The sequence below is a fragment of the Rhinolophus hipposideros genome (assembly GCF_964194185.1).
Source record: "Rhinolophus hipposideros genome assembly, chromosome: 5".
Lineage (NCBI taxonomy): Eukaryota > Metazoa > Chordata > Mammalia > Chiroptera > Rhinolophidae > Rhinolophus > Rhinolophus hipposideros.
The window spans coordinates 41366178-41391693 of NC_138051.1; the positions used below are offsets into that span (position 1 = coordinate 41366178).

General features: G+C 37.1%; 1 protein-coding gene across 6 annotated transcripts; it reads right to left on the reverse strand.

Moving 5' to 3' along the window:
- Positions 1-244: 244 nt before the first annotated feature.
- SLC30A4 (solute carrier family 30 member 4) lies at positions 245-25134 on the reverse strand. 6 transcript variants are annotated; one of them, XM_081049688.1, is made up of 8 exons: positions 24894-25109; positions 24257-24762; positions 21371-21517; positions 9146-9299; positions 7509-7710; positions 6712-6817; positions 5795-5929; positions 245-526 (listed from the first exon to the last, which is right to left on the reverse strand). In XM_081049688.1, the coding sequence occupies exons 2-8, from the start codon at positions 24645-24647 to the stop codon at positions 414-416; spliced, it is 1248 nt and encodes a 415-aa protein (XP_080905814.1). In that variant the 5' UTR covers positions 24648-24762; positions 24894-25109; the 3' UTR covers positions 245-413. The 6 variants fall into 6 exon arrangements, 5 of the variants coding, with proteins under 5 accessions (XP_080905814.1, XP_080905812.1, XP_080905813.1 ...); XM_081049686.1 differs by having other exon boundaries at positions 245-5177; XM_081049687.1 differs by having other exon boundaries at positions 24257-25134.
- Between the last annotated feature and the right edge of the window lie 382 nt (positions 25135-25516).

Sequence of the window (25516 nt, forward strand, 5' to 3'; positions counted from 1 at the left end):
CCTTTGGTGACTCAGGTAGCCTCAGACGGACCAGTCACAGCAACTCCTACGCGGGCTCCAGGAGGGCTGGCACTATCCATGCATGCTGTGACAGCTTTCACAGTACAGCAGGAGCACAGTACGGGGCTGGCAAACTTCCCATAAAGGGACAGGCAGCACAGGTGTTATGTCTGTCGTAACTCCTCAACTCTGCTACTGCAGCAGGGAAAGTGGCCGTAGACAACACATAATCAAATGAGTGTCGCTGTGTTCAAGAAACACTTTATTTACACACTGAAATTTAAAGCTCACATAATTTTCACATCACAAAATGTTATAACTATTATTCTGATTTAAAAAAACCCCACACCTTTTAAAATAAAAATCATTCTCAGCTTTTAGGGCCCAGGAGGAGTAGTTTGCTGACCCCTGGTCTACACTCTTGGAGCGTCATTACTCTTACATTTCACGACGGTCGTCACCAGTCTTACTTTCACAGGGGTTTCTTTCTTTCCTTTCTGCCACTGTTGCTGGGGTTGGAGGGACACTAAAAATTGACATATAAAATAAAAAGGTAAAGGTTCTTTTCATATCTCTTTGTACTCTATCTGGAAGATTTTTTTCCAGGCTTATTTTTTAAATATCTAAGAGGGCATTGCAATCTGAAATTGTAAGACGAGATAGGCTATCATCTATTTTCTAATCCTTTTCTTTTTAAGAAGATTATGTTTCAAGGCCTACTATTTCTTAATTAATTAAAACTACCCCAGAAATTTAAGGGACTGTACATTTTCATTTTTTAATAAACCACATGGCAAAACAATACTTTATTTAATAAATGTGTAGGAAATTACAATTTAAAAGTTGCAAATACAGTACATATACATATATATATATATACTTTGATTTTAAATTACATGGACAAACCCCAGCTTCAACATCTTTCTAGAATCAATCATATGCAAAATATCTGGTTTCTGAAGGGGTATATGGAAAAGTATATACAATTTCTTAAACTGTGATATGGCTTACTTAATAACATATTTACTTAGAGAAGCATAAGCTTTGCAGATGTACAGTATCTTCCAGGTGCAAAGCGGACTTACTGGCACATTTCAATTTTGTGTGGCAGTTATTTCAGAATATACTTAATTGCAGTATTTAAATCGACACTGTCAGATTTAACTGTGCAAGTCTCTCCATAAATGTTTTCCAATATTACCCCAAATCAGAAACTGTTTATTGGTACTCACAATATGATTAGAAAAAACAAGTTAGACCCTTTGTAAGCGAGAATTCAGTGAGACTGGCCTGACCGCACACACACAATTCAACACTGAGAAACTCCCACAACTTCTTTCCTGCAATTTGCATGTTACTACCAACATCACAATCTCCCTAACTGGCGATTTGTGAAACAGGTCTGAAGCCCTGTCTGGTGGGATTCACAGGACATATCTGTAGTTATGGTTTGCAAATGGTATTTTAATCGATTACTGACTTGAAGATCAAGCTTGCCTCCCTTCCAGACATCATATACATATATGGAGGCGTCACTGTTCATTTGTGACTACTACCCAACCGGCTCATGAGCTCAGCTTGGTTCAAAGACAAACCGAACCAAATGATCTAATCTTACACCTAGTAACACATTTTGTAACTTCAAATTTACTGTATATAAAGTACAGTCAACAGAAATTGCCTAACACTTAATTCCAAAGGGGCTCAAATTCTCTAAGAACACCTTATTCGTTATGATGAACCAATTAATATACATGCACAGAAATAAAATAAATGTGGCGAATTGTGCTTGTTTCAGAAGTGAATGGTTATCTCTTCTAAAGTAGTGAGTGCGGGTTTGAGCCACAACCCAGAGTCTTAGCAACGATCTGCACTGTGGTTGCAGAGTCCAGTCTGTTTCTGTCACTTATTCTATAAAGTTCAGGGCAGAGACTCTGGATCAGGAACAGTCACCTGTTTAAACAAAGGTTCTTCCCCACCCAGAAACATTTTCCTAAGAGGGTCTCTGTTTCTGAAAGTTCTTTTCTCACATTAAAATGAAAGAGAAGCTCCTGTATCGGATTTTCCCTGTGCCCAGTCTGGGAAAATTCTACTAAAGGCAAACACTGTTTGTCAATCAGGACATCTGGGTTCAAGAGACAGAACCAGAACCCTGACACTCCTAAGAGCAGGAAACTTCATTTTACAAAATGGATATAAAGCATAAAAAAGGTGAAAAAGAAACGGCAAAATAAGAAACCCAGTGACTTGACAAACAATACTGATGAGAGCCGCAACTGTGGCTAATGGAAATGTATGTAGGAATTAGTCACTTCTGGTTCTGCACTTCAAAGTTCTCTGAAATAAGCCTTACTCAACTACATTCCCTACATTGTATTTCTAAGGCAGCACGGTCGTTAATGAAACAATAGGCCTTTTCCTAAAATAAATCAAAAGGCTGCATCTGGCTAGAGTTGGGAAACAGGTTTCTGTATACAAGTAACTGATTATTTGCAAATGTCAATTAAAACACATCGCACTGAAGAACTGCCCAGTTTTGATGTTGTGGTCTGTTTTTCCAGTGCAAAATGAACCCAGGGGTTTATCCACACTCAGCCAACGCTTTTCACAGGACAGTGGGGAGCTCTCTGTCCGGGAGCTGGCCAAGGGGTGTGGCTGCTGGCAGCTGCTGGGCTGGTGAAGGGCCGACCCAGCACTGGGGCAGAGGCTGGGCATGCCTGCTCGCATCTGCTAAGGTCACAGCCTTCCTTCTCTGTGGTTTTGTCAAGTTACAGAAAGTTCAACCTATCAATTCTCCAATCTCACTGACTCAGTAAAATACAAAATCTGTAGTTCTTGCTACAAAAAGCAAAGCACAGGAAACTTCATATGTACCTCACTTTAAACAGAGCATGACAATTAAGATTTACAAAAGTTTTCAGTGTTTCTGCATTTTACAAAACGATCCTTTTCAATCCTAAATGGATTTTAGATTGTTTTACCCAATAACTTTTCAAGGAACAGTTCGACATGAAAATTCAGATATCTACCTATTTAACATAAAGGAAAGTTCATAAGAAACAAGTTCAGTAGATATGGGAAAATCTGCAAATATGAGAAAACCCATTAACATATAATGAATATTCTTTTCCTTTCTCTTGCTAAGTACCCAAAGTCCATAAATGCCCAGATATGCACTGAAATGCCTCTCATTTATTCTTACTTGCTTTCTATATTTAAGAGTACTTTGATTTAAACAGTTTATATGCTTGTGAATTTTTTGAAAAATTAATCATTTTAAATGGATTCACAATAAGAATCCCATACATTTTTCAATTCAATTCAACAAATTCTGGGCTTTATTAGGTACCATTAACCCTCATAAACTCTTTTATTGGATACCATCAACTCTTAACAATCTTTTAGGTGAACTCAGGTTTTATTTTAGGTTTATTTATACTGCAGTACTTGGTAAAAAGATGAAATCTGTTTCCTATTCTTCATTTAAATTCTAAGTCATCTGCATGTCTATCTAGGGTTTCAGCTCATAATCTGTCTGGTACGTTGCTATTTTACTCTGATTCTCTGCTGAAAATGAATTCTTAATGTGCATAATCTCAAAACCAACAGTTGCAAAATGAAACATGAATAGTCACAGTTGCCTCTTTAAAAAAACTTTAGGTTGCTTTTGGTTTGGAAATGTTTATGCTTAGCCTCCCTACAACACAGATTTAATGTCCATCCTATACCAGTGCTTTAAAACACACACACACACACACACACACACACACACACACACACACACAGTCAAAAACCCTTGAAATGTTTGTTTTCTCAGAGTAATATCTTACCCCAATCCTTCTGAGCATTTCTGTTATGGTATTATTGGAAAACCTCAAAATTATATCTTAGGGTTTCTCGAGTCCCTGGAGAATCCCTAACCCATATCATGGAACAGAAATTCTCTCTAGAAGAATGTGGTTAATCTACATGTGAGAGGTGGGTATTACAAACTGAACCTTAGCCCTCTAGAATTCTATTCTGAAAGGGCACACACAGATTAACTGGTGGCAGGAAGCAAAGAACCACACAAACTTTCTGTACAAAACGTAAGGCAGTTCTTAAAAGGACAGGGTATCATTGTTTACACTTTGCAGTCTCTTGCTGTTTGTAAGTAAAGATAAATTCCATGAACAACAAAAGTGATTTCAGGAAGACTTAAATCTAAAACTCCACAACCCATCCTCACTCCTATATTTTGTTTAAATTATCATATAGTAACTTGAATTTAAGATTAACTTCTGCCATTCAGATTAATATTGAAAATATTTCCTAAATAATTTAATGACACTGACCACATTATGACCACAATATGTAAAGATCTGGTTCTGATAAGATTACAAATAACCAAAAACGTTAACTTTGAGATTCAAAACCCTGTAAAATCTGGAAAAAGTTGTTTATATAAAGTATAACTATACCAATAACATTAAGACTTATTTGTGAAATAAAACATCTCTGAAACACTTAGGAATACATGCTTATTCCACTCTGGATAATTACTAGTACTTTCTGAAATCTGTTGAGAAATAATTTCTATAAAAAGAGAGCTAGGTGTCAAATTCTAGAAGCTGGGTGTCAAGATTACATTAAAAAAATTCAGTTTTCCAGCACTGGCTTGATACAAAATGGTCTTTGAAAAGTATTTTTAAATGCAAATAGAGAACTCTTGATGCTTCCTTTAAGACATGTACTCTGTCATAATTAACGAAGTATGGTCTTGGATTGTCTTCTATGAGGTATCTGTAGAGTCACGTCTCATTCTGTAAACACTGTTTTAGAAACATCTTCATCTGAAAATCATGGTAAAGTCTCATTTACCATAAACAGAAACTAGCACTGTCAGGCTGACTGCAAGACTGGTGTGTGATGTGGACACAGCTGTCAGGGATTCCATTTTCTCATGTAGGTGTGCATTTATTGCTCTCAAGTCTGTGACTGCAGGATAAATAAGGCAGAAAGTAGTCCCCCAAACAACTAAAATTAGGGGCTGGATCTCTGACAATTTGCGCAAGTTCTGTCCACTTCTTGCCTGTAACTCTGAAGCTGAATAGTACATTTATACATGCCAAATGTGTTCAATAACAAATGCTTTGCTTTGGACTGCACTTCCTCCCATTTAGATGAACTTCCAGGAACTGCAATGTCAAGAAAATATCATTACTATTTTCATTGTACATAATTACACATTAGTGAATAAGACACAGGGAAAAAAACCTTAATATATTGTGAACATATTTTTATTAGTTTGAGTTCTACCCTCTTGAAGCTATTCTGTTAGAGAAGTGTGTCAATTTATAAAGCCAGAATAGCCATTATCCCAATCTCTCTAGTCCACTATCAGGTAGAGAAAGAATACTATAAATCAATTACAAGTCTTTCATCTTTTGTACTTTTTCTTTTATAAACCATCTGCATGTACTATTTAGATAAAAAATAAAAAGCATCAATCTCTGAAATGATTTACAGAAATAAAAACATAGGGTCTAGCTTTTCTTTTGTAGAAAAAGCATGGTAAATATACTTAATGCTTTTAATCTGAAGGCAAAAATCTATTTGTAATGTCTCATCTCAAATACATCAAAAATTATTGCTCTGCTCTCAATACTGACCTGCAACTCACGTTTTGAAGAGCCCACACCTCCCTTAAAACAAATCTTTCCAGCAGAAAAGTCTTCCTACTTAATTATAACACAGATGTTTAATTCCCACGATAGGAGTCCACCAATCCCAGCATTTACCCTCAGCAACATACTTAGCTGTATGTGGACTATGGCAGTGGGTTTTCCTGACGTGAGAGACCAGATGTTTAAATCCTCCACAGAATGTACATCTTCTATTTTCATCAAGGCTTCTTTGATATAGTCTACGTTCAGATGCCTCGGCACACCTATCGGTCCAGAATGTATCATTTGTAAGTAACATATATTTGGGGAAAAAAGTTATACATTATGGATAGGACCCTGTTTTTTAAAGAAACCACATGGCTTTACCAAATTCATTTTAAACGAACATTTTAAAATATACTAATACTTTAAGATAAACCATGCAAACATACAGCAGGATATACACAAGAGGTTAATAAATACTTTTAAAATGTTCATTCTCACTAAAAAAGAATGTTAGACCAGAGTATTTCATTTAACTAGTAAACTAGGATAGACAAAAACACAAACAAACAAAAAAAGAGGAACATCCAATGATGATAAATTTATTGTTGAGAACTTATATTTACAAGTAAGGCAGGGATGCTAAAAATGTAACAAAGCAGCAAGTTAAATGGAATGGAAATTAAGGAATCAATAAATAAACCCCTACATATACTTGCATTAAGAATGAAAAGAGTTGCCTTCTTGTCCTAGCTCCATAGTGTGTGAACAGCATCACCTTATTCAAGTTATGCTACCCCTCTGAACCCCAATTTTCTTGTTAGTAAATGGGTATAATAATGTGCCTTACCAACGTTTCTTAGCTGTGATAAGGATCAAATGGGTAACAGATGGGAAGTACATGGATTCTTGTATGTTATATACATGTAAGGTGGTGTTACTGTAGCCTTGTAAAAATCAGCAGAAAGAAAGGGAAAGACAAGGCTCCTGCCCTGCCTCCCCCACCCCCAATCTGATTTAGGGAAGCAATAAATCCACAGTGAGGGTATTAGTGAGATCTTACCTTCGAGTATTATAACTACTGTGTCCCATATGATGCGGAATGTTGTAAAAGCCACAAGTAACGAAAAGACGTATGTACAGATCGGATCAGCAATCTTGTATTCTGGCTGTAAGATGATTGATCAAAATTGTGTGATTAAATACTGACAGACATAAACCAGACTGTAAAGCAAAGTAAGGCATACCCTGTATCCTGTTCTTTAGCAGGACTGGAGAAGACCTTTAACACTTGGATATTGCAATTGAGTTTTCCCTCTGTCCTAGATTGTTTAAATGCTTTTCCTCATGGGACCTATTTCCAGAAGTTGAAGTGTTTGTTCTATTGTTTTCCTCTGTACCTTCTCTAAATCTTCCACCCAGAATATCAGAGCTGGAAGGAGTTTTAGCAGCCATCAATCTGATTTAAGCCCTTCATTTTAAAGAGGAAGGAACTCAAATTTAGAGTTGAGGGACTTGCTCAAGGTCAAAGCATTAATGGCAGAGCCTAGACTAGACTCCAAATCTCTGGATTTCACTACAGTCCCCATTCCACATCTGGCAGTTCAGCGACAAGGCTTAAAACTGAGTTCTCCAGTGAAGGCACGACCAAAGGCAGCGACAGATACGTTACCTCGTGATGTGATTCTCCTGTGTTTAGTACTAACAAAAGAGCTAGCCTGGTGGCTCATTTAGGCTTACGTAAAAGCAAATAAAAAGGACTGGCACTGGTGTCTAGTATACTGATAAAACACAATCACCTTTAGTTTTAATGTTGAAATTATATATATTTTAAAATAGAAAAATTAGCAATCATATTACCTTGAATCGTATGATGTATGCAGCTATCAGCACACCAACACTCTGTACCAAATCGCCCAAAGCATGTACAAACGCAGCTCTCACTGCCAGGCTATCCTGCCCGTGGCTGCGTCCACACCCAGAACCAGTGGTAGGGGAATTCGAAGGCAGAGAGTGGGAATGGGCATGATGGTGACCAGACTGGTTCAACAGAAACCCCATTCTGTTAAAAGAGAACACAATTTTCTTCCTAACATTACTGATAAAAATATCTGTCACTAATCATACACTAAGGCAACATGGAACTCATTCATTTAACAAATATATGAGCGCCTATCACGTATGTATCAGGCACTGTTTTAGATGCTGGCTTCAAAACAGTGAATAAGACAGACGTACCCCTACCCCCTGGGGAGCCTATGTTCTAGTAGGGAAGACAGAGAAGTAAACAAATACCTAATGTGCTGCCAGCAATGAGAACGCTGTGAAGAAAAGCATTGCCAGGGAATGGAGGGAATGGGGAGAGGTGCCAGAGAAGGCCTTTCTCAGATTCCCTCTGAACAGAGACTTGAATGAAGTCAGGAAGCAAGTTGTGGTGGAAGAGTGTTCTCGGCAGAAGGAATACCAGGGCAAAGGCCCTGAGATGAAAATGTGCTGGATGTGCTTTAAAAAAGCGAGGCAGCCATTGTGGCAAAAATAAAGTGAGCAAGAGCGCTAGATGATGAGCTGGAGTGGTACACAGGATCTTACTGAAAAGGCTTTGGTAAGGACTTCTAATTTTATCTGAAGTACAAATGGAAGCCACTAGGACAGGGACTGGCAAACAATGGTCTGTAGACCATATCTGGCCCACTGCCTGTTTTTGTAAGTAGTTTTATTGAAACACAGCCATGCTCATTTGTTTACATACTGAATGTGGCTGCTTTTGTTCTCTAACAGCTGAGTTAAGTAGATGCAAAAGAGACTGTATGGCTCTAAAAGCCTAAATATTTACTATCTGGCCCTTTACAGAAAAAGTTTGCTGACCTCTGATCCAAATGATTAAGTATAAAACTGAAAAATTTCAGTTTTTAGGAAAAAAAAGTTGGTAGTTAAAAAAAAAATCTTAACATAAAAGTATTATAAAAATTAAATTAAAAAACTTTGTCCTTTTGATAGGTAGTCAAACTTCAGTGTCCCTGAGCAAACTAATGAGGAATTTGTAATTCCAACAGCGTTTTATTAACATTTATAAGAAAAATTTACGTGCTATACAATTATATTAAAATATCACTGCATATTACTGAATGCATGTATACTAGTTTCTAAAATGACAGTATTTTAAAATATTAATGTGAAAATAATAGAGTGTATGACACACGTCAATGTAAAGGTAGATACATGTCATTACATATGTATCCAAACCCATCTAATGTACACCACCAAGAATGAACCTTACTGTAAACTATGGCCGTGGGGTGACAATGATGTGTCAGTGTAGGTTCATCCGTTGTAACAAGTGTATCACTCTACTGATAGATGTTAACAATGGGGGAGCCTGAGCAGGTATGGGGGCAGGAGGTATATGGGAAGTCTCCGCATTTTACCCTCAATTTTGCTGTGAACCTAAAACTTCTCTAAAAAATAAAGCCTATTAAATTAAGAAAAACAGAGCTTACATTACATTAACTGCAACTCCAACAGCTGCGGTAATGAGCATTATATCTCCATTTATTTCATATTTCATATGGATAGTTCTTTGGACAGCTTCATACAGGAGGAATCCCATAAGTATATACACCAATAGCACACTAATCATAGCTGACAAAACCTCTGGAGGGAAGAATATAAAAAACAAATGTATTTGTAGCATGGTTATTACACTTTATACAAACTAAACACTGTACAATCTATTATTTATCTTCTTGCCTCTAAGGAGATAAAAGCACTGTATCATTTTTGTCATGTTATTTTTCTTTAAAAAAATTTTAATTGTTTGATATAGAACTTTTTATTGTGGTATAACTGACATATAATCTTATGTTAGTTTCAGGTATACAACATAAATATATATTTTTATTTAAAAAGAGTTCAGTAGTTTGGTCTGGATTCTCCACTAACACTCCTCCTACTCCCCACTTTCCCCTCATCTCTTTAGGGTCAAATTATGTATTTATAGACCATACATATGGTAAAAAATGAAAAACTGAGAAAAAATATTTGTAACATACATGCCCACAGACTAATTTCCTAATAGACGAATACACTTACAAATCAATAACAAAGTGAGCAAATCATAAGAAAAATGGGTGGACATAAATAAACAGAAATGGCTAATTTTTCAAAATTAATCATAATAGAAGAAATTCAAATAGGAATAAAATTCCTTTTTGGCCTTTACTAAATTGGCAAAAATTAAAAAATTTGGTAACAGCCAGAGTTAACAAGGATATTCTGGTGGAAAGATCAAATGGAACTATCTTTTTGGAGAGCAGTTAGTAAAACTAATTAAAATTTCAAATGCATGTATTCTTTGATTTTATGAATCTATCTGATAGAAACACATCCATATGTATGCAAAGATATCTGTAAGGTTTTTCATTATAAGTTTGTCTGTAGTATCAAAAAAGATCTGGAGAGATCTTAAATGTCCACCAATGAGTTTGAAACTTAATGGATAAATTATGGTATATACATATAACGGGATACCATACAGCCATTTATATAAAAAAAGAAAACAATTAGGCAAATTGATAATCATAAAGATAGACAAGAAAGTGTGACATCTGGGAAGTGGGAGTAGGAGCTTGGAGAATTTATTTTTCACTTTATTCTTTTCAGTAATGTTTGAAATATTTTAAGTTTTTAACCACAAACACTTACTACTTTTAGACTAAATAAAACCAAAGACATTTTTTATGCATGCAAGTATTCATGAGTGCACTTTGACCCAGGAATTCCTCTGCTAGGAATGATATACACGCTCATGCCAATTGAGTTGCACATGTGTAAAATGAGGTATGTTATGAAGCTACTCATCAAGCGTTGTATATAATAGCAAATAATTGAAAACAATAAAAAGTGATTAGTAGAGGACTTGAAACATGGAATACTATGAAGCTGTAAAAAAAAGAACAAGGCTCTTTATGTTCTGATAAGGAATAATCTCCAAAATATAGTTATGTGACAAAAGCAAAGTACAAAACAGTGTACATGGTGTTACCATTTTGTGTGAAAAGGAAAAAAGAGAATATATAAATAATGATCTGTATTATGCAGTCTGTGGGAGGATGTACAAAATACTGATAAAAAAACTGGTGGTGAGGAGAATGGGGAGCTGGGAGATAAGGATGACTGCACTATATATGCTTTTGTACCATATGAAATTTATATCATGTGAATATAAAATAGAAATAATTTTATATCTTTTCAAAATAGCAAAAAATAGAGCAATTTGAAGTACATATTAAAATAATCAACTAACGTCATTATATAAGTGTTGACGCTAAAACAATAAATGCAAGAAAATACTTTTAAAGAAAACTTTTCCTTTAGAGAAACCAGACATTAATCCTGTTAAGTGTTAAAAGGTAAAAGAATCTAGAAAACTGTTATCTGGATGGACTCATTGCTCAAAGGTTTCAGGCAATTCAAGTATATTGGACTTTGCTACACTTTAATTCCAACCTATAATTTACAACACAGAAAAATTATCTAGCAACTATAAACTGTTTCCTGAAGACATCTCTTTAATTTAGACAGAACTCCAATGAAATCCTGTGCATCACAGATGTTGGAGTAAGACAATAAACACAGTTACTATTCAAAACTGTGGTACACCTATTCCTGACATACTAATAATCATGTCTCGAAAGAGATACAGGGCTGAAGAAAACAGAGCAAACACCAACTGAAATATACAAAGCTGTGGAGAGACAACAATATTAAGCTCAGACTCTAAGCTCCTTGAGGAAATGACCAAGTTACATTCCATGTCACATTTACCATAGCACTCAGCAGAGTGGCTGGCATATAGCAGGTATTCAAATATTTATGGATAAATTTTTAGAGTGAAGTTAGGCTGAACAAGGGAAGATAAAAGGCTATACAATTAAGAAGGTTAAGATGAATATAAACAACAGGTTACTGTAGTCCCCCCGTATCCGCAGTTTCGCTTTCTGCGGTTTCAGTTATCCATGGATAATCTTGGTCTGAAAATATTAAATGGAAAATTCCAGGTAAAAACAATTCCTAAGTTTCAAATTATACACCGTTCTGAGTAGCATGATGAAATCTCAAGCTGTTCTGCTCTGTCCCACCCAGGATGTGAATCATCTCTTTTGTCCGATGTATCCATAGTGTATATATGCTCCCCAACTGTTACTCAGTAGCCCTTAGTTATCAGATCGGTTATCAGAGAGAGAGATCACATTCACATAACTTTTATTATAATATATCATTATAATTGTTCTATTTTATTATTAGTTGTTGTTAATCTCTCACTGTGCCTAATTTATAAATTAAACTTTATCATAGGATGTAAGTATTGGAAAAACATAGTATACACGTATACAGGATTCAATACTATCCACAGTTTCAGGCATCTACTGGGGGTCTTGGAAAGTATCCCCTACAGATAAGAGGGGACTTAGTGTATTTACTAAATCCGCCCAAACAAAAAGTAAATAGATTAAAATAGAAGAATTAAGCCAAAAACAAGACAGAAAACACATGGAATTTCTTCTCCTAAGTTATACCTGCTGATGATAAAATAAATATATATAAATAATGTAAAGAAAAGAATTAACAATTTTTTAAACTGTAAAATCTCATGTACTAGTGGCAGCCTCATTTTACTCACAAAGAAAGAAAACTTTCTCTTTAAAATTGGTATTTAAAAAAAATACCAATCCTTCCCAAGCTCTTTCAAAAAAAGAATGAATTTTAATCATATGTCAAGGTTGAAGCTAGCAATTAGGACACCATAGCTTTTAAGGTGACTTAATCAAATTTTTAAACATGAAATTATAAAGCAATATACTTTACATTTATATTCATCGCTATACAAGTTAATGACATAGAGATGTGATTGCTTATGGAAATCTAAAGCCAATAATTAAAAATTCTTTCAAACCCCCCTATAATTAGGCTGACCATACTTTCTAGTTTTCCCAGGACAGTCCCAATTTATGCCTGTTGTCCTAGTATAATTATTAAAAGTGCCCCATTTTACTATCAAAAGTGTCCTGGTTTGGATGGTAAGTTATATAGTTACCCTAGTAGGTCTGCCAGATAAAATACTGAATGCCCAGTTAAATTTGCATTTCAGATAAACAACAAATAATTTTTTAATGTAAGTATGTCCCAAGCAGTATTTCGGACATATCGGGCAACCTGTAAGAACCGCACATGCATGCATGCATGTGCTAAGTCTGATAAATCCATACCCTGGATTTATCCTAAACATTTGGTAATTTTCCTAAACATTTAAAATTACCTTTTTGTGAACTCTTAGATAAAGCAAAACCACCTTCAAAATAAAGTAAAATGAAAGTCAAACTGAAGCATAAACAGAGTTCCTTGGCAAAGGAGTGCTCTACCCGTAGGAGGTCCATTAGGCTCCTGCAGCTGCAGTTTTCCACAACACAGTTTTCACCCACGTTTGAGTAGCATAAAAGGGTTCCCAATGCCTGTCCACACAGTTAAGAGTAATTCAGCTGATTCCTAGAAATTCCCAAATGACATATTAAGATACTACTATCAATGACATCTTTTTTCCAGCAATTAATAAAGAATGTGCCTCATATCTAGTTCCTTTGGTGAAAAGCAAAGACATTCATCTGTTATTTTTTATTTTAATCATCAAAATGTCTTCTAGCCAGAAAAGTGATAAATGCAAATGGGAAAAATTTTTTTCAGTGGATTTTTAGGATTGAGATTATAATTGAGAAATATAAAGCACAGATAATACTATATAGTTAAAAATCCTAATAGCAGTAATATTATAAAAATGAACAAAAAGTTCATTCATTGTGAAAAAATTAAACTTTGGTGAAATATCATGAATAGGACTAATTAGTGTTTAAAAACTTTTCCTAGTATTTTTAACATGATGGAATGTAGATAAACATAGGCAAAATGTTTTTTCTCCCCACATTTAAGAGAGAGGGAAGCTTTCAATCAACAACCAAATTATGACTTGTTCCAGTCTTCTCATTCATGCTCTGAGTTGGTATCCGGTCACATAATATACAATAAAGTTTTTCAAGACAAAAGGAGTGCATAACATTTAGAGTTTTCATTTTCTAAAGGAGAACCAGGAATTTCACAATTGAAACCCTAGATTTCTGTGAAAGTAACTACCCCATTAGCTTTAGGTAAACTTGACTAAATGGAAATTTAGCAAAAATGAAAAACTCTTGAATGAGATTTTTATGGAAGTTCTAGAAAACCTATTATTATAGTAGTTTTAACATATTTTGCTACTTTACACACAAATAATTAAATCACTCTACCTGGCTGAACTGTAGCATTGGAGTGGGGAGTAAGATGAGCAAATATGTATTTTTTTGTTATAACACCACTTGGGTCTTTTTGTTCAGCTGAAATATAAACAACTGGTTATACTAAATGATCTAATAAAGACCAAAATACACCCTGAATCACATACAGAGAATAAATAGTTTTGGCTTGAATGGTCAATAAATGGTAAGAGAAAAAATTAAATGGAAGAGAATATAAATGATTATCAAGCTTAGATAGTACTATAAAATATTTAAAAAGTGTTAACTGCACATTTTAACACATTTATAAATTGCCCAAACTAGAGGTTTTCAAAGTTCATATGAAAACACTGAGTACTTCTCTATCCTGTTATTCTCCATCATAGTACCTTATTCTTTCTCTTTGTAGCATTTAATACAATTATGATTATGTTTTGTTTATGTACTTATTTACTGCCTGTCTCCCCACCCTATACTATTATTTATTCATTTAATAGATAAGCATTGAATGCCTATTCAGTGAATGAAGAATAGTCTGCTTCACCTATGTAAACCACACTCAACCCAAGTATATTTGCCTTTTTGTGAGCGCTGCTTAGATGTACTGGCCTATCAAAACTGTTAACTTTGCTAATGCTATGATGCCAATAATGAATACATTTCCCTCAAATTATATAATACTTGTCTTTCTAATGTCTCAAAGAACCATATAAAGTACATATCTAAAGACAGATTTCAAAGATCTAGAAAAATCAGTAGGGAAGGAGAGTGGAGATACAGTCTTCTACTTCGTTTTGTGCTATTTCTCTTTTTTACCTTCTTCCAGTAGAAGACAGGAAGGAAACAGAAGAAAAATCAGTGCACTGTACTATATTTGCCTAGGACTTCCAAATTCATATTTTTATTTTAACTCAGTCACAGACAGCCCTACAGCACTCAGACTCAAGACATCATACAGGATTTTCAGTGGCCCACTCTTGCCACTAGAATGCCAAGATAAACTGCAGTTTGTCTTTGGATTCTCTCACTTCCTACTCTAAATAATCTATTTCCTGCCTTCTCACCACTCCCTCTATCCACCCCAAGGTGCCAGAACTACAAGTTGACTTTTGGCTCTCCAACATTGACTGCCTCACTCATGTCTTCCTTGTGCCACAGTAAAAACTCCCATTTCTAGGAAGTACCTATTCTTTTCCTACAGACGTCCACGTAATATGAATTAATTCTCCCTAAGATGTTAATAATCAATAGGCATGACTCTTGTCAGGGGTGGAAAGAAATTGTTCAAATGAATCACTAACGAGACAGAAGAGATTTTTTTTTCTTTTTTTGTCTGCGTGTATGGGCGTAGAGCTGAATTTTAGCTGAATACTTTCTGCTCCTTTAGCATCAGGGAATAAAATAACAAAACTAAGCAGAATTAGCATCATACCCATATACCTATCTCAGGACAGCCATCATCTTAACCAGATCTGCCAAGGCCTTTGCCTTGGAGAACACTTTGCTACAAAAGACTACTGTATGGTCACTTTGCCATTAACTTAGGGTGGTGATTTGCATTACCAAAGTGTTGCTTTTTATTTCACATACAGATAACTTTGCTTACTGCTGTCCTTTCACATGATCACTATCTTTATCTAATCCATGCACCTCTTTAGCCTAAGAACTGGAAAGAAGCTATATATAAATAAAGTCAATTACACTCATAATCCACAAAGAAGGATAAAAGTGGAAAGCAAGCAAGGGGGTGGGGGTGTTCACTTTAGAATAGCATATATAGTTCCTTTGTCTGGGAGATAGTGCCATTCTTCCTAAAGATTTGTGGGATTTCTCCCACAGTGTGGTTTCATTAAGTTCTAAGATGGCATACCCACAGTTAAATAAATCCAGGCATTTTAAAAATAACTCACATATGGTTTCTTCCCTGCTCTCCCCCTTCCCACAAAAAAGCTGCCATTGTAACTCACTATAAAGTAATAAATAAAGAAAAGAAAAAGAAAAATCTGAATGATTTTACACATCTGTGAGATCACATAAAGGAAAGTACTAACAGAATGGAACTGACTCCTGGGACAGCCACTTGGGTTTACCCTTCAAATCTAAAATTACCGTTCTGTCACCTTGACTGAAGGACTTCTGCTAAAATAAATTTTGTTATATTGCCAAAAGTGTTGCCAAAGACCCGAGTCAAAAAGCACATCTTTTAAAACTGTTATTTAATCATCACGGTGAATCATCTTACTTTTCTCCTAGCTGAGGCAGTTATGCTGAGAGAATAAGAATTCTGATTAGGGGAAAAGGGAAGGCAGGCAATTTTGGAGCATGGATCATTTTGAGAGATAAAAAGTCCGGGTAAGATGACATACTGGCAGGTAAAAGAGGGAAGGGGGAAACAAAATCTAATGTGTGGATCTCTCCACAGAGACTCAAATTTAATTGATCTCGGTGTGACCTGGGCATCAGCATTTTGAAAACAAAGGGGGGAGGCGAAGAAAAGAAGACTGGAACTAACTTTTACTGGGAATTTACTGTGTCAGGTACCACATTTAGGTACTTATACCTTACCACCTTACCTTACGTATTTTTTACAATTCTCAATACAAATATGTATTATCATCCCTATTTTACAGAAGAAACTCATACTTAGAGAAATTCAATTATTCTACAAAAGGTCATTCTCCATAGAGCTGGTAAAACTGCGTATCTCAGATATGAACCAAAGACAGTTTAACCACAAAACTCTAAAAGTGGTTAAGTACCAAAACAGATAAACAAATGGGCTCCTGACTGAGATAAGAAAGAAGAAACTCTCTTTTGACTAATTTTTTAATAGTCAAAAGGACATATAAATCAGGCTGTACCACCAGCTATGTTAGGGGTCAAATCAATTTGTATTGTCTAGTTTGTGAACATGACCACAGTTTCAAAATTATAAATAAATGTTTTTAAGTCCCAAATATTTTAATCCCAAAATTTCAAAAACAGCCCTACTCCCAGTTTGGAAATTAGTTTAATTTACCCCAAATACAAATGATTTGAGGATCATGGGCTACACTAAATTATCTGTTTCACAGTTTTCATATCCTTATTTACTCAGCCTGAATATGCAACAATTCAGTTAATAATCTCTTATACATATAGCACTTATTAGTGCTAGAGACAGAGTATATTATTTGTTCCTGTTTTTATTTCATTCATCGTCTAGAAGGAAACACTGTTTCATAAAAAACAGCTACAAAAATGTGAGAAATGCTGTTAAGCATGTATAAAGTGTTATGAGAAAACAAAAGGAAAATAAATCTAGGAAATAACTACTGCTATCCATCATTCAGACACACACCTCCAGGTCTAGAACTGGACATACAGTATGCTGCCTTTTTCATAAGAAAAGGTGGCAGGGAGCAGGATATGAACATGTACATGTATTTGCTTATACTTGCAAAAGGAAATGCTGGAAGGATAGGCCAGAAACGAATTAAAATAGCTACTAATAAGGAGTGCGGTGGGAGGGTGCGTTGGAGGGGGCAATAAAAGTAAGCCTTCTCTGAAGTCTTCTCTGAAGAATTCTCTACAAATTTTTTCTTTTAAAAAATAATTTTTGACTTTTGCAACATTTTACTTATTTATAAAATAAATCAACAAATAAAAAACCAACCCGTCCTACCCCTCTATGCCATCAAAACAAAACACAATTCAACAACAGTAACAAACCAGACATTTCTTACAGGGATTCCTTCTGCAATGTTCTCCAGGACCCGAATTCCCAAGTTTTGATATTAGATGTCATAAGAGGCACACTACTTAAATGTGTCCAATATAAACATACTTTCCCCCACAGAACTTCTAGATTACTCATGAAGCAATGGTATTTGTCGACAGCCACTGCTTTGGTTTATAGCTTTATTTTATTCTATTTTTGTTGTCTTTTTAACCCTTCCCAAGTCACTGTAGTTTTTCTTCCATTACTATCACCACTTCAAAGAACAGAATAAGTGAAATCAGTTCCATATCTAGGTACATCTTCGTAAGATTTTGGAATACAAAGATCCCAAAAGGCCCTTCTAGTGTGAGGGTTTGAGTCCTATATCTAATTTTTTTATTTAATGACTTAAAAATTTAGATAAAATTCACGTAACATAAAATTCACCATTTTAACAATTTTAAAGTGTATAATTCAGTGGCTTTTAGTATATGCACAATGTTGGACAACAATCACCACTAATTCCAGAATGTGCTCATCACCCCAAAATAAACCCTATATCCTCTAAGCAGTCACTCCCTTTTATTTTTCAAGTTCTCTTTTTCTGAGGTTCTTAATAGTACAACTTTGGACCTCCTAGATGGTGCTTTTATAATTTTTACCTTTTTCCTCCTGTTTTTTATCTTTTTGTTCTGTATTCTGGGAGACTTTCTTGATTATATTTTCTAATCCTTCTATTGAAAAAAAACATTTTTTAAAGTTCAGTGATGTTTCAGTTTCAAAGAGCTTTTTCTTGTGTTTCTATTTCAAAATATTTTACTGTTTTATTATTCTGAGTATGTTAATAAGATAATTTAAAACATTTTCTTTTGTTCCTTAGGTTACTTCTCTTTTCTCTGGAACTAATTTTTCTGTTAGTTTAGTTTTGTTCATTTTCTTTCATGCTGCTGGTTTTTCTCATTTGCAGAAAGATCCTTGGTTGTCCATTCATATTTAGGACAGAAGAAAAGGGAAACTATCCTTTGTAAGAAGGAAATGCCAGAGGGTAAGTGATCAACTAATTAAAATGGTTACTAATAATCAGTATAGGGAAGGGCAGTCTAGGACATATGTATTACTTTAGGGTGAGTAGGTGGGGAACCAAACTATGAGGCTGCAGAACCCTGATTCGAGTATAAAAAAATGTACTTCTTTTGGAGCATCAACTACCGTGTTTTCCTGAAAATAAGACCTAGCTGGGCAATCAGTTTTAATGTGTCTTTTGGAGCAAAAATTAATATAAGACCCAGTCTTATTTTACTATAATAGAAGACTGGGTCTTATCCAACATAATATAAAATAAAACCAGGTCTTATGTTAATTTTTGCTCCAAAAGATGCATTACAGCTGATTGTCCAGCTAGGTTTTATTTTTGGGGAAACACGGTAAAAGCCTAGAAGCCTCAGCTTTCCCCATTTTGTTCAATTTCTTCTAGAAGAACTATGTTGTTTTACGGGGGATAGGGGGGAATGCAGTCTGCCTGAGTGGAGGTGGGGATGGGATGGAAGGTAGGGGCATAGTCAACTAGTGGGAGCAGTTTCCTATGTGTAGTCGTTCAGTTAATCTTCCCTGTTTTCAGGTCCAGTTCTCACTTCATCTCTGTCCCGAGTCTTCCTTGGAGATATGTTGGACTGATCCAGTTCCTTGCTCAGTGTACGTACTTTAGGCTGTAGCTTCTTGACTTGTTTCTGCCTTCAACCCACTCCCATCTACTTTCCAACTTCCAGAACTTACTGGAAATTTCTTGACTCACTATTTGCTTCTCTTTGTTGTTTTGGTACTTTTTTTTTTTTTTTTTTTTATTACAATGCACTCTCAGGAAAGACAGGAATCAAATGCTGATACCTAGTCCCCCATCTTGAACTTCGTACTTTTAAGAAAACGGAAAGACTGACTTTCTACAGAGATTAGTAGAGACCCAACAGGAGGAGTCAGTTCTATTTTCTCTCATCTTTTTGTAGTCCTTGTTATCTATGAAGAAACAAAATGACTACCTACATAAATACTAAGTACTTCTTTGATATTTAGTGGAATTTTCATGATTATTAGTTTTTAACTCATTATGTATTTCTGGGGTAAAGTGCCACTGTTTTCATTAGCGTTCCAAGGGGGCTAAATCCTAAAAGAGGTTAAGAACCACAGGACTAAATTAAATGTACTCTCTCAAATAGTACTAGAGGGTAAAAATCCCCATTCTATGATGCTATGTTTTAGATTTTAAATTGCAGGTGTTTTAATCACAAAAAATTAAAGTTTGAAAATAATTTCAAAGTTGTTAAAAACACCAAGGCAGTCAATAAACAAATGAATGTGTAATATGTTGGATAATAGTGGGGTTTCTTTTTGGAACACATCCAAACGTATTATGCAGTGGCTTAAAAAATAACAGAAAAACCTCACTCAGCATTTGAGCTCTCTTATATAGTAGTTGAGAGTCCTGAGCGGTGGGGATGTCACAAAAATTCCCACCGTGATGACGTGGATAGCTACTTGGAATTTGTCATTCAGCTACCATGTCAAGTTTCACAGTAAAAGATGTAGTGACTAAATTTTAGAAGACCTACATGATGACATTTCATGTAATAGTTCAGATAATTATTTTATATGAATATTAAAATTAGGCAAGAAATTTTAAAACAGTAACAGCAAAAAGCACAGTTTTGTGGACAACAATGTATGATTTTAACTTCTCAATTAAATATTAATATTTGTTCAAAATAGAAAAATATGTGTGCATTGCTAAAAAGAAAAAAATCAATGACACATGTTAAGACATGGTAAAAGGAGCCTTTATTCAAGGGGGGAAGCTATCAAAATAAGTATAGGGACCACTGCAATGGAATTTTGCAGTGGGGTAGAGAGATAGGGCTCAACTTTGAATACTGCATAGGCAAACGGAATTTGCCTGCCAAGAAGCGGTGGGAGTCAGTGGATGGAAAATTACTAAGAGGAAACATTAGGAATAAGAAGGATTCTGGCTAAACTGACCTAACAGAAGTCTTGCTGAAGACAGGCCAGGGTGATGACACATGACCTGGGGGATAACCCATCAAACATTGAGAGTAGGGGTTCCCTTAAATTGGCTTAGCAAGGTTCTTGCTAAAACTAGATTTCATAAGGAAGTGCACATATGGGCTTGGGAGAAGCTTCAGGAAACTGACTAAAGTTTGGTCAAACAAAGAATCTTTGTCAGCATTTATAGAATTATGTTGATACAATGGCCTCAATGAAGATCAGCCACACAGTATATGTTGGATATATTATAGCAAGGCTTAAATTCTGGGCTACAGCAGCTTTGGTTGGAATACCTGAAGTGAAAAAAAGAAGCTAATGCTCATAAATGAATTAAACCCATGTGGTTTTGCTTGCTTCAACAAACTAAAGGTAAACTTTTTTCTGATAACATCTTCAGGACATAGGGAACAGATTTTCAAAATTAATGATTCCCATATAATTTTATATGTGTAAACTGTTTAGCTGACTGGGCTGAATGTACCCTGGAAGATATGTATCTGAATAAATCCTGTTCATCTATTTTCATTTGCTTTGTTCATCTATTTCAACAGGCTTATCACCAGAAAGATTTCAGTTAATCAAAGGTTATAGTTCTTTGTGGTTTTACCATAAAATTTTATAAACTAAATAAATTGCCAATGACCTACCTAAGCGATGAAATCCAAAGGTGAATCTTTTGGTTGGTGATTTTGAAGACAGCCACAGTGCAAGCAGGGTCAGTATGATAGCACTTAGGTCAGTTAACATATGAAGCGCATCTGTCATTATTGCTAGGCTATTTGCAATGTATCCACCTTAGAGTAAGGGTGAGAGAGAAGAAAGAATAAGTTAACGAAAATAATAAATATAAGTAATCAAGCCAAAAATACATAACATCCTACAAAACATGAACTTCTAACTAAATCTTTATCCTAATACAATTAAATCAAGGTACCTGAAATTTTATGCAAAACATTAAATATGTATCTATTTCTCTAGTGAGAATGTCCATTTCTATTAACAGATTCTCTGAGGAGTCAAAAGTTAAGAACCACTAAATTGGGGGCTAACACATAATGAAAAATTTTGCATTTTAGCATTGCACTTACTTAACCTACTAATTTTACTATCAGACAGTGAATTTAATAAACACAATATCTAAATATTATAATAAAGCTGAAGAAAAGGTAGGTTATTCACTTGCTTGGGAGGGTTTGAATACAAAATTAAATGGAAGAAACTCAAAATGTACATTAGTTTAAAACAAAAGCATTGATTCTAAAAAAAAAAAAATTGATTCTATTAACAGCTATGTTTCCTAATAGAAGGGATATAGGGTAGTATTTAGAATACAAAATTTTATATTGATTTTCCAGATTACACACATATGCACACACACAAACTTGTGCGGTGTATGTATACATGTTATTCCATACGGTCAACTAATTTTCCTAGCACCATTCATTGAATAAGCTTTTATAATATAATACAGAGTATTCAAACTTTTATGTGTATCAGGATGATCTGGAAGGTTTGTTAAACTACAGATTGCCTGACTCCACTCTTAGAATTTCTAATCAAGTAGGTTTGGATGGGGTCTAAGAGTTTACATTTCTAACATGTCCCCAGGTGATTCTGATACTTCTGGTCTTGGAACCACACTTTGAGAATCACTGTTAGACTGTATAGTGGAACTTCATGATCAGGGAGTTGTGACACATACGTGTGATGAACTGTGATCTCCTTATTTCTGGGATGGGTGTGCAGAGCCAAAAATAGCAGGAGAACTGAGGCTGGTGATCTTGTCATCACATCCATTTACTCTGGAGTGCTCTATACAAATATCATTTTTCATGTATTCCCTGACGTGAAAAAGCTAGAAATGACTGACAGATAATACAGCTTGGTGGTTATGAACATGAGGCTTTGAAATCTCACAGACTCTAAGGAAGTTACTTAACATTTTTGAGCCTCAGTTTACTCATCAATAAAGTGAGAACACCTTTAAGCCACACTGTTCAATAGACCTTTCTGGGGTGAAGGAAATGTTCACATGTGGCTGTTGAGCATTTAAAATATGGAACTGAATTGCTTTAATTTTAATTAACCTAAATTTACAGAGCCACATGTTGGTAATCATCAGCAAAAATAGCAGAGTAAGGACCTCTGCAATTCATCTCTTCCCTAAAAGCAATATGAACATGGGCAAAAATTGTCCCAATCAGCTTTTTCAGAACTCTGGAAATTAACCAAAGGCTGTTACAAGTAGCATTTATTCAAGGAAAATGGATGAATCTTGGTAAGAACAGTGAGCTCTGTGGCACTTTAACTTGACTTATACCTATCTCCCCTCTCCAGCTTTTCAGTAGCCTTGAAACCAACAAGCAGCAATCACAGTGAAAATCTCAGCCTGGAAGCCACTGTAAGGATCAGAATGGGGCTGGAGCTCCTTAAAAGCCCCATTCTCAGAGAACTGTCATTATTTGACCTGTCTGGTGGTTCCCTGGAAGACCATTATATGCTAGGCTGTTTTGAAAGTCACTGAGGTAGAGGGACCAGCCAATATGAAGACTTTATGGGCAAGAAGGAGCTTTGTGAATTGTAGAGAGAAAGGCAGCCAGCCTGGCTGAAGTGAGTAGTGGGAGGAGTGGTCTGAAATAAGGTAGGAAATATATATATAATTCTCCTACATTTAACCTCCAACCCGCAGCTTACATCTGGACTGCCACCTCTGTTCTCATCATGGTTCATCACTAAGAGACAACAAACATGGGAGAATGATCTCCCTTCTTCAATGTCACTTTGTAGACAGTCACTGAGAAGTTAGCAGTCACAGTAATGTGACTGCGAAATTAATTTCTAAACAAAGAATGTATTTTATAGTGAGAATGTATTACTTAAAACAATTTAAAAAAAATGAAACATAAAACCACTTCATAAGCCCTGGGGAAGCCATTTTCTGCTTCCTTTCAGTTCCTCCTTATAATGAAAAGCTTTCAGATGAGTTGGTAGTATTTAATTTTGCAAACCTCTTGGATACACATCCAAAAGAAAATAATATAAAGAGACCACGTAAGTAAAATGTAGAGGGGGGAAAAAAAATCAGGAAACTGGGACTGTAGCTGTGGCTCTTCCATAGCTACCTAATTTCCCCCTAACTTAACCTCTCTGGGCCCTCAGATTCCGTATGTGAAAAAGAAGGTGGAGCAGGTGTTCAAGCAAGGCCCCTTCATCCCGTGAAAACTGTATGATTCCAAGCAATGTTAACATCATTCACTATTTTAAACATTGCACAAATTAACCTGGCGTTTGATCAGCATTTTTTTTTTTTTAAAAAGAGAAAGTTACATGATATACCATGAAGATATTATACAGTAAGTCTGTGTCGTACGCAGGTTGACCTGCACTTTGGAACGGCGGCCTCGTCACAGATCACAAGAGATCAGTATCTGAACAAATAACGAGCCTCCTGAAAAAGAAGGTTGACACCTCAAATCACGTGCAACTACAGCTTGACAAACGGAAACGTCAAGTGAGTTGGCACCCCAACTCACCTACAAGTTCTCCGATCATGAAAAGCAAGTACAGAACGGCAGCGAGGGTCAGTCTGGTTTTCACCTTTCTCTGCTTCAGCGACTCTCGCCGTTTGTTGCAGCTGTCACAGGGGTCCACCTTCAAACTCAGCTGACTGTTGCTCAAAGGTAAGTCCTGATCCAGTAAGGAGTCATCATCGGCCTGAGGGGCCGGCTGCGCCCCGTTCACAGGCCTTTCCGGGGTTTCGGAACCCTCGTCTGCCACCACAACTCGAAGTTTGTTAAACCGAGAAAGCCCTTCGTCCCCCACCTCGTCCGAGAAGTCAAAGGCGCTGGTGTCGTTTAGAAACAGCGGCGCATCATCTTTCCTCAGCAGAGATTTCAGGCGCTTCCACGCGCCGGATCCGGCCATCGCAGAGGCCGCGCGGCCGCGGCGCGGAACGGCTCCGGTGCAGGCGGACGGCCGGCAGCTCCTACTTCACCGGAGCGCCCGTCCTCGATGGCACTGCCGCGCGTCCCTCCCCATCCTGTGGAAAACGGAACACGTTATACATTAAAGGCGCCCCATCAGAGCGCACAAGTTCCGAAGCCCAGGGCGGCAGGGGACGCAGGGCCGGCTCCAGGGCGCCGGGGCTCGGCGAAGGGGCGGCGCGTCTACCTGGGGCGCTGCCGCGGGGCCGCCGTTCATCTCCCCGCCCTCGGCCGGCTGGGGCAGGCCGGGTCGCACGGCTCGGCCCGGAGCCGCGGGAGAGCGGGGCCGATCTCTCGCCTGCAGCGCCCGCAGCTCCAGGCCGGCTCCGCGGGTCTGACAGGTTCGGAGCGCGGCGCCCGCGACCGCCGCCTCTCGCCGCCCTGAGCGAGGCCGCGCGCGTGCGCCGCAGCAGCCGCAGGCGAAGCGCGCGAGGGAGGGGTCGGCGCGGGGATACGCAGGCCCTGGCGCAGGGCTGGGGCGCCCGCGAGGGGCGGGGCGGGGCGGGGCGGGGGCGCACGGCGCGTACCCCAGCCGCTCGCTGCCGGTCCCCGTGTGCCCGCGGGACACGCGCTGGCGGAGCCCGGGTCTCGGGCCGGACCCTTCCCACTCTCCGTGTTGGGAGACAGAGGGACCTGGGGTCCGCAGGGTCAGTGGGCAGAATCGAACGGTCCCGCCCAGGACTGAGCGCTGTGGCCGGGAGTTCGCTCCACCCAAGGAGGGCCTCGGGAAAATCTTGGGTCGGATCTGGGTGACGGAGGCTCGGCAGAAAATCAATTTAGCGCTTTCTGGTTGCTGCCTCTCTGGCAAGT

What these genes read in the sequence shown, in the direction of transcription:
- SLC30A4 (XM_081049685.1), bottom strand. Translation starts at nt 24,647, where the DNA reads ATGGCCGGATCCGGCGCGTGGAAGCGCCTGAAATCTCTGCTGAGGAAA. An exon ending in CTTTGGATTTCATCGCTTAG is followed by an intron (nt 9,300 to 21,370) that starts GTAGGTCATTGG and finishes TCTTCCCTCCAG; the next exon opens with AGGTTTTGTCAGCTATGATT. An exon ending in GGAGTTGCAGTTAATGTAAT is followed by an intron (nt 7,711 to 9,145) that starts GTAAGCTCTGTT and finishes CTCTTTTAACAG; the next exon opens with AATGGGGTTTCTGTTGAACC.